A 15,721-nucleotide genomic window follows, 5' to 3' on the forward strand; every position below is an offset into this window, starting at 1 on the left:
CATTGAGCCCATCAAGTCTGCCTCACTATTCAATCATGGCTGATTTACTTCCTTCAAACCTAACCCCTCTCACTTTAAAGCTATGTGAAAAGCCACTCAAAGTAAAATGGAGAGCTATGTTCAAACCTCAAAGCACATTTATTATCAAAGCATGAATACTATAAACAGCTTTGAGATTGGTCCTTTCTTCCAGGTGAGAGGGAAGGTTTAGATTCATCTAGGAGTAGATTAAAGGTTCGCCGCAACGTTGTGATCTGAAGAGCCTGTACTGTACTGATCCATGTTCTGTGCCCCAGTGTATTTGACTAGGAAAAGATTCTGACTGCCTATCCTATCTGTACCTCTCATCATTTTCTAAGCACCTTCCCCTCAACCTCCACCACCCCACAGAAGTCAGCCCAATTTTGTCCAGCCTCTCCTTGTAGCTCATGCTCTTTCATCCTGGCAGCAACCCCAGGTGAGCCTGTTCTGCATCCCCTCCAAAGACTCCACATCCTTCCTGTAATGGGATGACTGGAATTGCACGCTGTCCTCCAAGTGTGGCTGTGCCAGGGTGTTTTTAACATCTGTGTAATAAATGAATCTGGGGTCGGGTGGGGTCAGGTGTTGTAGGTTGGGCTTTCTGATGCAGCCTGAAAGTGGGCGGAGTTTGGGATTGTGAAGAGGCGGGCCTGTTTGGTGATTGACAGTTTTGGTGATCTCTCGTTGCCTCTCAGCCAGAGGGTGGTGAGTGAATCAGTGGAATTCATTGCTGCAGAAGAGGCCAAGACGTTGGGTACGCTTAAAGTAGAGGTTGACAGTTTATTAATTAGGAAGGGAATCTCTGGTTACAGGAAGAAGACAGGAGAATGGGGTTGAAGGGGTTAATTAATCACTGGTGAAGCAGGCTTGATGGGTTGAATGGCCTAACGCTGCTCGTGCGTCTTGTGGTCTTCTCTCAGAGTGGCTGCGTGCACCGCTCAAAACCAGGAGCTTCAGAAACAGGTGGAACAACTTGAACATCACAACCTGTAAGTATCACTTGTCTGCCCTTCTACCCCCACCCCCTCACCACCCCATGGCACTGCTTTTGCACCTCCCCACCTACTGTCTATCACTCCCTTACCCGTGGTGTATTGTGAAAAGCATTTAGATGCACGTCATCCAGACACATCATTCCACGTGCAGGTACATCGAGGTACTAAAAGGGAAAACAGAGCATGGAGTATAATCACAAGAGATTCTGCGGATGCTGGAAATCCAGAGTAACACACACACAAAATGCTGGAGGAGCTCAGATCAGCAGCATCGACTCGACGTAAATGAATAAACACGAGATTCTGCAGGTGCTGGCTTACTTACTGTTCATTACACTGCTGGTATTTAGGGCAGCAATAAAGGTTCTCCATCTCTCTCCATCCTTGGCCATCTTCTCTGTTGTGCCCCAGGTGTGGTTCAGGGTCCTCACTTCTGCCTCTAGGGTTCTGTGCCAAGTTGTCTTTGGTCTCCCACATTTCCTCCGCCCTTCAGATGTCCAGTGAAACTGTCTTGATGATGGAGCTGGCCTCTCTTCTCATCATGTGCCCAATCTGCCTCCCGTCGTTTCCTCATGATGACTGTGGCCATGTCCTCTTGATGACACTGAAGAGTAGGGCACGGTTGGAGATCTTCCTTGGCCAGAAAATATGGAGGATCTTCCGGACTCTCATGGTGTGGAATGATGACAGCTTGGCAAGGTTGTTCTCTCTCATGGGCCAGCGTTCTGACTCTTACAAGAGTGTGGGCGGAACAGAGAGCTGGTACAGCTTCACCTTGGTGTGGACGCTGTATTTGGTTGATCCCCATATGTTACTCACTGATCTGTAGACATTTCTAGCTTTGCTGAGTCTGCACTGGATGTCACCATGTGTCCCACCATCCTTCCCAAATGCTGCCCAAGTAGGTGAATCTGCCAGTGCTGGATATGTCGACGCCATTTGCCTTGATGGGAGGAGGAGTCTGTACATGGAGGGTCATGGTCTCAGTCTTTGCCTGGCTGATTCTGAGTCCAACCTGTCTATCAAAACAACACAGGCAATAGAGTGTATGTGATAGTAATGCAAGGTCACCTGCAAAATCAATGTCTTCTAAAGTAGAGAATGGAGTCCACCTAATGCCTGTCTGCTTATCTTTCATTGTTTGCCTCATGACCCAGTCAATCACCAGGTTAAACAATAGTGCTGACATCACGCATCCTTGCCTGACTCCTGTCTCGACTTCAGAGCTCAAATTGCAGTTCCAGCTGTACAGGTGAAATTAACGTAGGGATTGGATAAGCTGCACAATTTTGGAAGGGATTCCATATGATCTGAGAATTCACCAGAGGCTCTCCCTGTGGATGCTGTGAAAACCCTTTTCAAAGTCCACAAAATTTACATACAATTGTGTCTGCCACTCTGTGCACTGTTCTATGATGTTAAGCAGTGTGAAGATCTATTCGACACAGCCTCTGTTCTTCCTGAAGCCAACTTGCTCTTTGATCAGGGGTGGGCAAACTTTTTGACTTGAGGGCCACAAAGGGTTCTAAAATTTGACAGGGAGCAGGAGCAGATGGACGGAGTGTTTTGGTAATATACCTCATAAGAGAAAATAAAATATCATGGGATATGTAGAAAACATGTGCTTTAATTTCAATTGAAAATGAACAAATGCATTACAAAAAAAATCTGTCTTTGAAGTCCCATGGTATTTAGCTATTTATTGAAATTACTTTTAAAACACTGAAAACTAAATGAATAAAATACAGCTTTTTTTAATAGTAACAGTTATTATTTTAAAGCACTGAAAATTCTGTTATCCTTCAAGATATTATCATCATCACTCTCCTCCTGACTGTCTTTATTTCAAAAACGGTAGGAGAGGCAGGTCTACTTGTCCTGCTCCTTCTTATTCAATTATCCCCTGTGCCAAAACTCAACAACGACCAGCACAAGGGCAGAATACAGTATGCGGAGCCCGTTATTTGATCTGGAGCGCATTTTTTATTTTGAGAACGTACGTGCACCTGCGCACTACTCATGTCCATCACTTAACAGAAATGACATGTAACATGTAAGGCTTATTGAAAAAAATATTTTCAAATGCATTTTTTACACAACACAACGAAGAAACTTATTTTTAATTTCAGTGGGAACAGTGTTGTTGGTCTCCCTTTTTAGCCAGCGCATCAAAGTCTGGATTTAGTTTTGTTGTGGCGATTCTCAGGATGGATCTGAGGTGTTGGTCAGTTAACTTGGATCTGTGGCTGGCTTTGTTGATGTTCATGACGCTGAACGACTGTTCACACAAATAGGTCGAGCCGAACAAAGAGTAAAGCGCAAATGTGGAGTAATATGCTGCACCTCAACAAAGGTTAATGTGTAGCGGTGTGCTACATGCAGCGCTAAAATTACGACACGGAGTCGGTAACTGCAGTCGAAGAAAAAAAACTTTATTTGAAATCCCCAGCCTCACTTTTAAGCCTCCCTCAACCTGCCCCCCTGCGCAGAGGCTCCAAAGCTCTGTGCTCGCAAATCCCCGCAGGCAATCTCCCTTAGCCGGAATGCTGGCTAATTGTGAGCCGGTTCGGATGTGCCAGGAAATGGGTCACCATAAATGTATATAGAGTGCGTCATCTATTGGGAAAACGCCAGAATTGCGGGGGAAAAACGTTAACAAGGTTTATTAATATAATTTCATCAAGTTCTGCGGGCCGGATTATAAAGCTTAACGGGCCGCATATGGCCCGTGGGCCGTAGTTTGCTCATGCCTGTCTTTGATCATGCAGACATCAACAGCATTTGTAATTCGTTGGGACAATGACCTTGACTTGAATTTTGCTGGGTACTGACAGAAGTGTGATCCCATGCCAGTTGTTGTGATCACTTCAGGCTCCTTTTTTGAGGACCTAACAATAACTCCCTTTGTTCAGTTCTTGTTTTCTTGTCCCCGTTCCCAGGTTATTGTGAACAGTGGTTGCAGGGTGGTTGCTGCAACTTTTGGTTCAGCTTTGAGCAGTTTGGGATTCAACTTGTGTCCTGGGGCTTGGCTGTTCTTTAATGATTTAATCGCAGCAGCCATCTCTTTATTCTTGGGTGGACCTGTGTTGATGTTGAGGTCCTCTGCTGCCTCTTGTATGTCAGGCTCTTCAGTTGGTGGTCTATTCAGTAATTCCCTGAATTACTCCATCCATCATGCTTCTTGATCTTTCTCAGTTGTCAGAGGCAGATAGTTCTAATCACTCTCAGGATGACTGGATCTGACCTGCAACTTTCCACACATCTTTTTATTTCCCTGTCTGCAAGGTCTTCTGTGTAAATTCTCTTATTCTTTCTTACAAGTCTCCTCACTTTCTTGTTAGCTTTAGTATATGCTGGTTGGTTTCAGCTCAGTTTGTGTTGAGGTTGCATCCGACACTTTTTTTTCTAGTTTTCCAGCTTTCTTCTAAGGCTGTCCATGTTTCCTGTTATATCCATTCTTTGTTTTTCTTTCCAGCTCTGTAACCTAGACAAGCCTCATTGCTCTCCTTGAAGGCTGGGGCAATCCACTTCTACACTCTGTTGATCTTGTCTACTGTCACATCCTTGTCGGGGTCCGTGCTTAAGCTGAATGGTGAAGGCAGACCTCACACTGATGTCCTTGAGCTTCTCAACATCCAAGCATCTTTGTGCACACGTTCTGGTCCCAGTGGTTCTCAGCTTGAGCTTCATCACGCCTACAACAAGGTGGCGATCACTTCCTCAATCTGCTCCTCTCTTCATCGTTGCAGTCTGCAAGGATCGTCTCCGCATACCATTGATCTTCAAATAGTCAGTCTGGTTCTTGTCGCTCAGTTTGTGGATTCCACTGTGTGGAAAGAGGCTCCTTCCCATGACCAGATTATTCATGGCACAAAATTCCACCAGATTGCTATTCGTTATTCCACATCGCTGCATGTCCGTGACATCCTTTCCTTCAATTTCATTCTCATTAGTTGGAGCACAGCATTGGATCACAGTTGTGTTCACTTACTTCCCTTTCAGCCTGACTCTCATCAGCCGACTGTTGATTGGTTCCCACTGCAGCAACCACTTCTCAATGCCTTTCTTCAAAATGACAGCTACACCATCTTCCCCTCCCGAGTATAAAACTGCTTCACCAGTTGTTGCTTTTAGTCTGCCAGACCCTGTCCTCTGCTTTCACTGCTGCCCAGTGTATGTAGATTGTAACAGCACACTTCTGCAGTTATTTGTGTAGGATTCCAGTGTTGTACATAGTTCATACATTCCAGAAAATCCATTTTGATCTTGGTCTTGGCAGTGTTCTTCATCATGCTAGTAGCTTCCTCTTGGTTTTCACCACTGTCAGCCATGCAAGGACAGGTAGAGACTCAGGAATACTATCACACTCAGATGTAGAAGGAATCTTCATTGCTGTTTCCATGACACTTTTGTTTTACCAATCAGGGTTATCCCTGAACTGAACCCCTCTACCTTTTGGCTCTTGGTAGGGTCACCCATGCCAAGCAGTTCAAAGCATAAAGCCCTGCCTAGGAGTCTGGAGCCCAGGCCTCTGCACTGTGTTTGAAGGCTAGCTATGTGGAGTGTTTCAAAGGACATCCAGAATCTAGGCCTCTGCGCCATGCTTGAAGGCCAGTGATGTGACCGTGTGACAAAAGACATTGGAGTACAGGCCTCCGCTTTGTGTGCAAAGGCCTGTGATCTAGACAGGTGACATCCATGGATGTCAAGCTGTTCCGGGTCGTTGGGTTCCAGGAACGTCCAGGATCGGACATTCGTGCAAGCAAGAGGCACAAGGGCGGATAAATCAGCGACCTAGAGTTCGAGGTCTGAAGTTCAGGGTCCAGCCATCAGCTAGTCCAGGGCTGGATACTGAATATCGAAGCCCATGAATAGATGAGAACTCTGGGCATCGAAGCCTGGGGAGTGGAGGCTAAAAGGCCCATCCTGGAGTTGGAGGACTGTCTGTGTGTGTCAGAGGGGAGGGGCTTGTTTCCCTTAAGTCATTTACTGTTGTTTGTTGTGTTCTGTGGAACATTGTGGGCACACTCTATTGGTGACAATTGCTGGCTACCCCCACACATCCTTAGGTTTGTGCTGGTTGTTGACGCAAGCAACGCTTTTCACTGTATGTTTCGACGTACAGTTGATAAGCAAATCAGAATCTGACACAGACGCTGGCAAGTGCTCTCGGCCATGGCGTTAGTATGGCGAGGTACGGGTCCAACAGAAAACTTGCACTGTATCAAGCAGGTGCGTAGGCCTCCGTTAGTCTCAATAGATCATGGATTTGCACCTTGGAAAGTTTCCAGGGCACAAGCCTGGGCAGGGTATTTTTTATGGAAGACTAACAGTTGCCCAAGCAGCAAGTCTCCCCTCTCCATGCCCCCGATGTTGTCCAAGGGAAGGGCATTAGGACCCATACAGCTTGACACCGGTGTTGTTGTAGGTACAGACAGCACACAAGACAGCGAGGGGAAAGGCTGTGCAGAAACAGGTCTGTGGAAGCGTATGAGGTAGGGCGTAGCTTTCCGTGGCTGATGGAGAGGGGAGGATGACTCTGATGATGAGCTTCTTACAGTCTCAGACTTTTTGTGTTGCTGCTTCTCGTCCCCTCCCGCAGGTCTCTGATCAGCCAGCTACGCAGACTGCAGTCTCTCATCAAGCAGACGTCAAACAAAGCAGCCCAGACCAGCACCTGTGTCATGGTAAGAGTTCAGAAACACCAGTGGAGGGATGGGGAGCTGCAACACCGAGCGGGCATCCATAGTTTCAAGGGCGGGGGGTAGGGTTCAAAGTCAAAGCACACATACACAAATGGGTGTAATATAGAACACAGAACATTCCTTGCACCTTGTGAAATGGTGCAAAACAGATTCACTGGAGTTTGGCCTGGCTCAGAGTATTAGTTATTAGGAGTTATTCTGTTGCAACTTTGTGAAACTCTAGTTAGGCTACATCTGGAGTATTTCCACAGTTCTGGTCGCCCCAGTAAGGAAGGATGCTGGGGTTTTGGAGAGGATGCAGAAGAGGTTACTAGGATGTTGCTTGGTTTAGAGGGCATGTGAGAGGCTGGGTAAACTTGGCAAACACAAGGCAATCTGCAGATGCTGGAAATTCAAACAACACACACAAAATGCTGGTGGAACACAGCAGGCCAGGCAGCATCTATAGGGAGAAGCACTGTCGACGTTTCGGGCCCAGACCCTTCGTCAGGACTTGGGTGGTTTTCTCTGGAGAGCCAGAGGCTGAGCGGAGATCTGATAGAGGTTCATAAGATTAATAGCATGGATAGAGTGGACAAGGAATATCTTTTTTCCCAGGGTGAAAATGTCTAGTACCAGAGGGCACGCCTTGAAGGTGAGAGGGGTTAGGTTAAAGAGGGATGTGGGGTGTTCAGAATTTTTACTCAGAGAGTGGTAGATGCCTGGAATGGTGTTAGAGGCAAATATATTAGAGGCTTTTAAGAGGCGTTTGGATAGGCACAGGGATGTAAGGAGATTGGAGGGCTATGGACATGGTGTGGGTAGAGGGGATTAGAGTTTGGGTGTTTTTAGCTGGTTCAGCTCAACGTAGTGGGCCGAATGGCCTGTTACTGTGTTGTACTCTTCTATGAGAAATTAGGTACATTTAGATTATCCAGGTCCATAGATCCCTCAAGGTTGCCATGAAGTTAATAGGGTTGTTAAGAAGGTGTATAGTACTTTGGCTTTCATTACTCAGGGGATTAAGCTCAAGAGCCGTGAGATAATGTTGCAGCTCTATAAAACTCTGGATAGACCACACAAGCAGTATTGTGTTCAGTTCTGGTCACCTCATTATAGGAAGGATGTTGAAGCTTTAGAGAGGGTGCAGAGGAGATCTACCAGGATGCATCCTGGGTTAGAGAGGGTGCAGAGGAGATCTACCAGGATGCATCCTGGGTTAGAGAGGGTGCAGAGGAGATCTACCAGGATGCATCCTGGGTTAGAGAGGGTGCAGAGGAGATCTACCAGGATGCTGCCTGGATTAGAGAGGGTGCACAGGAGATCTACCAGGATGCTGCCTGGATTAGAGAGAATGTCTTAAGAGAAAAAGCTGAGTGAACTAAGGCTTTTTTTTTGGCTTCCATTAGTCAAGGATTGAGTTCTATAAAACCTGGATGTGAAACCTTGCTTTGATTAGAAAACATATTTTGTGAAAATGAATTGAGTGAGGTAGGGCTTTTTTCTTTGGAGTGAAGGAGGATGAGAGGTGATTTGATAGAGGTATATAAGTTGATAAGAGGCATTGACTGAGTGGAGAGCCAGAGACTTTTTCCCAGGAGTGAATGAGATTTGATACAAACGATGTATTTACTGTAGGTTTTAATATTTTGATATACATGTGTCAAATAAAGTTAATCTTTATTTTTACATTCTACAGCACTAGAACTAATTGAACCAGCAATTAAATGCCTAACTAAACTAATAATTTCTGCCTGCACAGTTTCCACATCCTTCTATTCCTTACATATTCACTTGTGTATTTAAAATCTGGTGGTGGGTGGAGATACATCTCTGCCAAAGGAGGTGTAAGGCGCTCCTTCCCTCTGCAGGTCGCCCTTGGGTAAGGTGTGGAACCTGCTTAGCCCCTGATCAGAGTTGCATGAAGCCATGGGAGCACGTGGTGGATGATCGTATGAGTTGCTGGTGCACATCATAAGCCCTGATTGTGACCACTGATGCCATGCAGACAATTACTGATGAGCATCGATAATGTCTGGGGTCACCCATCTTGTAAAGACACTGCCCAGAAGAAGGCAATGGCAAACCACTTCTGCAGAAAAATTTGCTGAGAACAAATGGAAAGATCGTGATCACCTACATCATATGACACGGCACATAATGAACAAACGATACAAGAGTGACTTGTACATCTCTATCATACTTGCCTCTACCACACCCCCAGGCACCCACCACTTCTGTGTTTTTTAAAAAAAACAAAACAAAACTTTGACCTTTACTTATCCTTTGAACTTCCTACCCTGTTGTGTACCTTTCATTAGATCTTATAGCAAAGCACCAGAAAAAAAAAGGCAGAGTAGACCTGTTCAAATGCATGTTTATTATTTGTAAGGGGAAGATCTCCTCCACTCCTCCATGAATGGCAGACGGCTTTTGTTTTACAGCTTTCAAAGTATTTTTTTTAAATACAAGTTTTCAGGCTATTCTTTGTTATCTGTTCTGGGAGTCGGGTCCTCCACTTAGCAGCTGCAGTATTCAAGGCCACGCATTGTACCAACCCTTGCCTTAGTTACACATTGAAAAATTATCAGAGCGTTACATGCCTCCTGCCACTTACACACTTCACATATAGCAAAGCACTCTGGGATTATACAGGTTCCATTTTGTCACATTGTAAGATTAAGTACATTAAAAATTTCAGATTTACGAATTTATATTTCCACACTCCTGTCACCTTACATTTCAGCCTTCTGCTATTACATAATTTGACAGGTGCAATGAAACCTTACTTGCAATAGCATCATATGCACATAGCATCAGAGACACACCTTTCACAAGAGCAGCATAAATTTTATTATAAATCGTACAACACAGAATGCAATTATAACAAAAACAATGTCCACTGTAGCGCAGTGTTGTGAACAGGGTTCAGATGAAGGTACAATGCCAATGTATATGTCACCATATACAACTCTGAGATTCTTTTTCTTGCAGGCATATTCAATAAATCGATAATACAATAATAACTATAATAGAATCAATGAAAGGCCACTTCAATGTGGGCTTTCATGTGTGGCATCCTTTAGTCTCATGAGACCGTGGATCTGCGCCCTCTCCAGGACGCAGGCCTGGGCAAGGTTATATGGAAGACCGGCAGTTGCCCATGCAGTGAGACTCCCCTCTCCGCAACACCGATGTTGTCCAGGGGAAGGGCAAGGGTCAATACACCAGTGTCGTCGCAGGAGTTGCCAGAACGAGGTTGAAGGCAACCATCGGATGGCCTTAGGAACTCCAGCTCTGGATTTGTCCTCAGGGTTCACTCCTGAAGCCTTTCCCATGAGTGGCTATGGCTGCAAGGCAGCGGAGGTTTGAAATCAGAGTTTTCCCTCTCTTAGATGGACTGCCTTCCCAGGCTGACAAGCTCCATCTACCCAAAGTATAGTGGGCTTTCAACTCGTGCAAAAGACAACAAACTGTGTAAATACAAACTAAAGAAATAATAATAATAAATAAGCTCTAAAATGGAGAACATGAGATGAAGAGTCCTTAAGAGTGAGTCCATAGGTTGTGGGAACAGTTTAGCGATGGGGCAAGTAAAATTAAGTGAAGTTTTCCCCTTTGGTTCAAGAGCCTGGTGGCTGAGGGGTAATAACTGTTCCTACACACAGTGTCCAATTCCTCCACATTCATCTGCCTGTCTAAACATCTCCTAAAAGACTGTAATGTTTCTGCCTGTACCATCACCCCAGGTAGTGTATTCCGGGCATCCGCTGCTCTTTGTATGGGGGAGAAAATAAAAACTTTCACATCCACTTTGAACCTACCCCTCTCACCTTAAATACATGCCCTCTGGTATTAGACATTTCAACCTTTGGAAAACGATATTTTCTGACTACTCTATCCATGCCTCTCATAATCTTATAAACCTCTGTCAGGTCTCCCCTCAGCCTCCAAGGGGAAACAATGCAAGATTATCCAGAATCAGAATCAGGTTGAATATTACTGGCACGTCTTGAAATTTGTTGTTTTGTGGCAGCAGTACATTGCAATACAGGCAGTCCCCGGGTTACGAACAAGATCTGTTCCTAAGTCTGTCTTTAAGTCGGATTTGTACGTAAGTCGGAACAGGTTAGCCTATCCTTCGATGCCTTATGCCCTGGTGCACTTTTTTCCTCTTTTGAAATGTAGATCTCTTCAAGCATAACCCAGCCTTGTCTACATTAAATATTTGGTCTGGTAAATAACCTCCCTCCTCAATAACTTTTTTCAACATTTCAGGAAAATCACTTGCAGCACTTACATCGGCACTCGCTGCTTCACCTTGCACTTTAATGTTATGTAAATTTGCCCTAACTTTAAAACAATTGAACCAACCCCTACTTGCAACAAGTTCTTCATCGCAGAGTGAAATAAACATAAGATGGGAACTATCGATCCATAATTTTAACTCGTTTACCGCGTCCGTCAATGGAACAGAAACACTGCAGATTCAGCAGCAGCCACGGGCGGTGGGTCCTGAGCTCCCCTGGGTCCTAAAATCCACCTGCACTGAGACAGGTTAAATGGGACACACTCAACGCAGTGTTAACGGCAACGTGATCGGACTTAAAATGCTGGACGGCATTCTCCTTCCTCGAGCTGACAGATTTTTAATATACTAGGCTTTATGGCAGGCCGTTCGTAAGTGCAAGTTGTTCATAAGTCGGATGTTCGTAACTCAGGGACTGCATGTACATAATAAAAAATGATAAATTACATTGAATATATATATATATGAAGAGAAAATTAAATACATAGTGCAAAAAGAGAAAGAACAAAATTGCTGAGGAAGTGTTCGTGGGTTCATTGTCCATTCAGAAATCTGATGGTAGAGGGGAAGAAGCTCTTCCTGAAATGTTGAGTGTGTATCTTCAGGCTCCAGTACCTCCTCCTTAATGGTAGTAATGAGAAGAGGATGATGGGGGTCCTTTATAATGGATGCTGCCTTTTTGAGGCATTGCCTTTTGAAGATGTCCTGGATGCTGGGGAGGCTAGAGCTCATCATGGAGCTGGCTGAGTTTACAACTTTCTGCAACTTTTCCCGATATTGAACGGAGCATTCCCCCACCCCCACCCGATACCAGACTGTGATGGAAACAATGCTCTCCACGGTACATCTATAGAAATGTGCTAGTGTCTCCAAATCTCTTCAAGCTCAAAATGAAATATAGCCATTGCCATGCCTTCTTTGTAATTGCATCGATATATTGTTAATATGTTATTGATATGTTATCAATAGGATGTCACTGACAATTATTTCAGGGAAAATTTATTAATGTTATTTTATTATTAAATAGGAAAACACTGTTTGTGCCTCTGCAGATCCTGGTCTGCTCCCTGATGTTGCTGATATTCCCCAGTTATAGCCCATTCAGCCTGGAGACTCCAGTCAATCCTCAGGGATACAAACCCACTGGAGGTACAGACCTACCGTACAGTACTGTCCGGCCTGGCCCTGCTTGTCTTGTTTACTTCCACAACCCCCCACCAACATACCAACCTACTTGTGCGGGTCTTGATTGCTACTCAGGAGCTCTTAACTCGCACCATGGCACTGCCTCCTCATTGTTCCTCCCTCTTCAGCACCCCTCCAGTTCTCCCTTGTCACGTCCTCTCCCATGTTGCTCCCACCTTGCCGGCCATTGCTCACGCTGTCCTTCACTCAGCATGGCATTCCCTCTTAATGTCCAGTAATCCCCCCCTCACTGCACCTCCCTCATTGTTATCCTGCCGCTCCTCCCACAACCCTCCCTCCCATCCACCCCTCCTGGAGTGTGCTGCTCCTTTATAGACAGTAGGTGCAGGAGTAGGCCATTCGGCCCTTCTAGCCAGCACCACCATTCACTGTGATCATGGCTGATCATTCACTATCAGTACCCTGTTCCTGCCCTCTCCCCATATCCCTTTCTCACCATCCTGCCAGCAGCATGGCATTCTCTCTTAAAGTGTGGCACTCCCTCCTCGCCACCCCTCCATCGCGCAATTCTCCCTCCTCACCGCCCTTCCCATAACACAGTTCTCTGTCCTCACCAACCCCTCCCGTAGCGCGATTCTCCCTCTTCACCATCCCCATGGCATAGTTCTCCCTCCTTGCCACCCCTCCCACGACATTGGACACCCTCTTTTTCACCAACCTTTGCCAGGGTATACATTGGTCTAGATGGATCACCAAGGCCAGCATCACCACTCCTCTCTCTCCCTCTGCAGTGATCTCCCGGACAATCCTGAATGACCTGGGATCCTCTCAGAGGGCAGAACACGCTGAGATGGTGGCGCCGGACGCCGCAGCTCTGCAGGAGCAGAAGGAGCGGCAGGACCCTGCAGCCAACTTGCTGATGCCCCCCGTGACCGGATTCCCACCAGTGCCCAACGTCGTCCACCACGGTGTCAGTCCCTCACTGGATTCGTCTGACCCTGGTACGGCTGCCAACTCCACCTCTGACCTTCAACCTCTGGGCCACGGTCCATTACCCAAGGATTCCGACTCATCCAAACTGGGGCATGCGGACGAGATGTGATTGGAGACTTAGTGAGCCTTGACTACTGACTGGTACCCCATCCCCATCGGGTGAATGGGGCAGAAAGCGATCGGCCATAGGGATGTTGTAGCAATGAACTCAGAGGCTGCATGGACACAATTTGTGATTGCTTCTCTGCTGAATGGGTCAGGCACTGCCCTCAGGAGAGTAGACACTGTACAGTTTCTGTGCTGGCGTGATATTCCTCACTGTGGTGGTGTACAAATACTTCCTTCAAACCTTTGCCTGAAATCTGATTCTCCCTCCATCTGACTCTCACACTTTTGCTTGCTCTTTCTTTGTGTCTGTCTCTCTCTGTCTCTGTCTCTGTCTCTCCGTCTCTCTGTGTCTGCTGCCTCACTGTCTTCCTGTCTCTCTGTTTCTCTCCCCTGTCCTTGTTATAAGAATGTTATATCTACATGAAATAAAATATTTGATATTTGCATTAACTCAACCTCTCCTGTTTCTGAAGAGCCCTCTCAGCTGGACTTAATAATGCCAAAGTCTTAATTAATTCTCTTACCTGGTATTTTGTGGACAGCTTGGGTCTGAATGATTTTTACATGGGGTGGTGGTGATGATTCTTTCTGGTAAAAGGCAGAATGTTATTGGGCTCCAGTGCCCAGCAGGACCTGTTCCCAGAATTCCAGCATGCCATTCATTAAGCTTGTTACCTCGTTAAGTGCTTTGAGCACAGACTTATTTTTTTTAAAAGCTCTGCCCACCTTCCCGGGACAGAGAAAGGAATAGAATGCCTTTTCATCCCTGATCGTCCTTTCCTAATAAAGTGGAAGGAGAATTATGCATCTGTAGTCACCATCTCCTGAAGATAAAATTGAAATACTTTTGGTTGATCCCAAAGCCAAAAGAAATAAACTTGATAAACTTAGTAACTTGGCTCCCCTTGTAAAATCAGAAGTAACAAGCCTGAATTGAATTTTGAATTGAATTGATATTATTTCTTACATCCTTCACATATGCAAAGAGTAAACATCTTTAAGTTACATCTCCACCAAGATGTGCAAAGTGCAAATTATAGTAATTTTAATAAATAGTATGTACAGTAAGATGTACAACAGATCAGTCAATATAGCTTAGAAATACAATTGTATCGGCATGAATTAATCAGTCTGATGGCCTGGTGGAAGAAGCTGTCCTGGAGTCTGTAAGTCCTGGCATTAATGCTGTGATGCCATTTCCTGGATGGTAGCAACTGGAAGAGTTTGTGGTTGGGGTGACTCGGGTCCCCAATAATCCTCAAGGCTGGATTTTAGCATTGATTCAGATTTCAATTTTAAAACCCAAATAAAGAAAGTGACCAGAGCAGTATTTCTACACTTAAAAACATTGCAAAGGTATGACCAGTTCTGACACACAATGATTCAGAAAGCTTTATTCATGCCTTTACAGTGAACAGACTAGATTACTGCAATGCTCATTTTTATTACCTTCCAAAGCAATCTATTCAACTCATTTAAACACTGCTTCTAGTCTTTTAACTAAAACCACAAAATGGGAGCATATCACTCCCATCCTAGTCACTCTGCATTGGCTTCCTGTATCTTTTAGAATTGATTTTAAAAATGTTCTTATTTGTTTTTAAAGCTCTCAGTGGTCTAGGACCAGAGCACATTACAAAATCGCTTTCATTCCATAATCCTGCACAAGCTCTAAGGTCTTCTCCCGCCAGTCTCTTAAATTTAAAGAATCTCTCTCAAAAGATAATTGGCAAGTCAGCTTTTTATAACTATGCTCCTAAATTGTGGAACTCAATACCTAAAACTGTAAGGGACGCAGACTCAGTTGACAATTCAAAATGCCAGCTCAAACCCTATTTAATCTTGCTTTGAACTAATATAATTTTGTCTTTTATTTTCATGTTTGCACTTTATCCCATTGTAAAACACTTTGAACTGCATCAACTCTATGAAAAGTGCTCGATAAATAAGTTATTGTTATCAGAAAACCGTATACTGTGTGTGGGTGTGCGCGCATGCGGCAGAGATGGTCAAACAGCGGATGCCTTGTACGTGGACTTTAAAAATATATATGGCCTTTGTCAACATTCCACACAAAAGGCTTGCCAGCAGCAGTATGTTAGAGAGAGTCCGAGTCAGCTGGACTTTTCACTGACATAAAATGTATTGTTTTGCGGCAGCAGGCGTGCAGTACATAAAAATTACAAGTTACAATAAGAAATCGATAAAAGAAAGTAGTGCAAAAAAAAGCATATAGTGAGGTAGTTTTGAAGGGTTGATGGACCTTTCAGAAATCTGATAGCGGAGGGGAAAAGGTTGTTCCTAAAAAAAAATTGAGTGTGGTTTTCAAGTTCCTGTACCCCTTCCAGATGGCAGTAATGAGAAGACGGGATGTCCTGGAAGGTGAAGGACTTTACTGATGGATGCGGACTTTTTGGGACAGGAACGAAAAGATTGGTGAGAATGGAGTAGGAATTATACAGGCA

At 44.9% G+C, this 15,721-nt stretch overlaps 1 protein-coding gene across 2 annotated transcripts in view; it reads left to right on the plus strand.

Moving 5' to 3' along the window:
* LOC132399580 (cyclic AMP-responsive element-binding protein 3-like protein 4) overlaps positions 1-13,725 on the plus strand; it is a 39,271-nt gene extending 25,546 nt beyond the window's left edge. For both annotated transcript variants that reach the window (XM_059980091.1, XM_059980092.1), the window contains exons 7-10: positions 942-1,010; positions 6,619-6,703; positions 12,062-12,158; positions 12,947-13,725. In XM_059980091.1, the coding sequence (XP_059836074.1) occupies positions 942-1,010; positions 6,619-6,703; positions 12,062-12,158; positions 12,947-13,257 (562 nt within the window). In that variant the 3' untranslated portion in view covers positions 13,258-13,725. The remainder of the gene's footprint in view (positions 1-941; positions 1,011-6,618; positions 6,704-12,061; positions 12,159-12,946) is intronic.
* Positions 13,726-15,721: the final 1,996 nt, after the last annotated feature.

The sequence above is a fragment of the Hypanus sabinus genome, chromosome 9 (assembly GCF_030144855.1).
Source record: "Hypanus sabinus isolate sHypSab1 chromosome 9, sHypSab1.hap1, whole genome shotgun sequence".
Taxonomy (NCBI): Eukaryota; Metazoa; Chordata; class Chondrichthyes; order Myliobatiformes; family Dasyatidae; genus Hypanus; species Hypanus sabinus.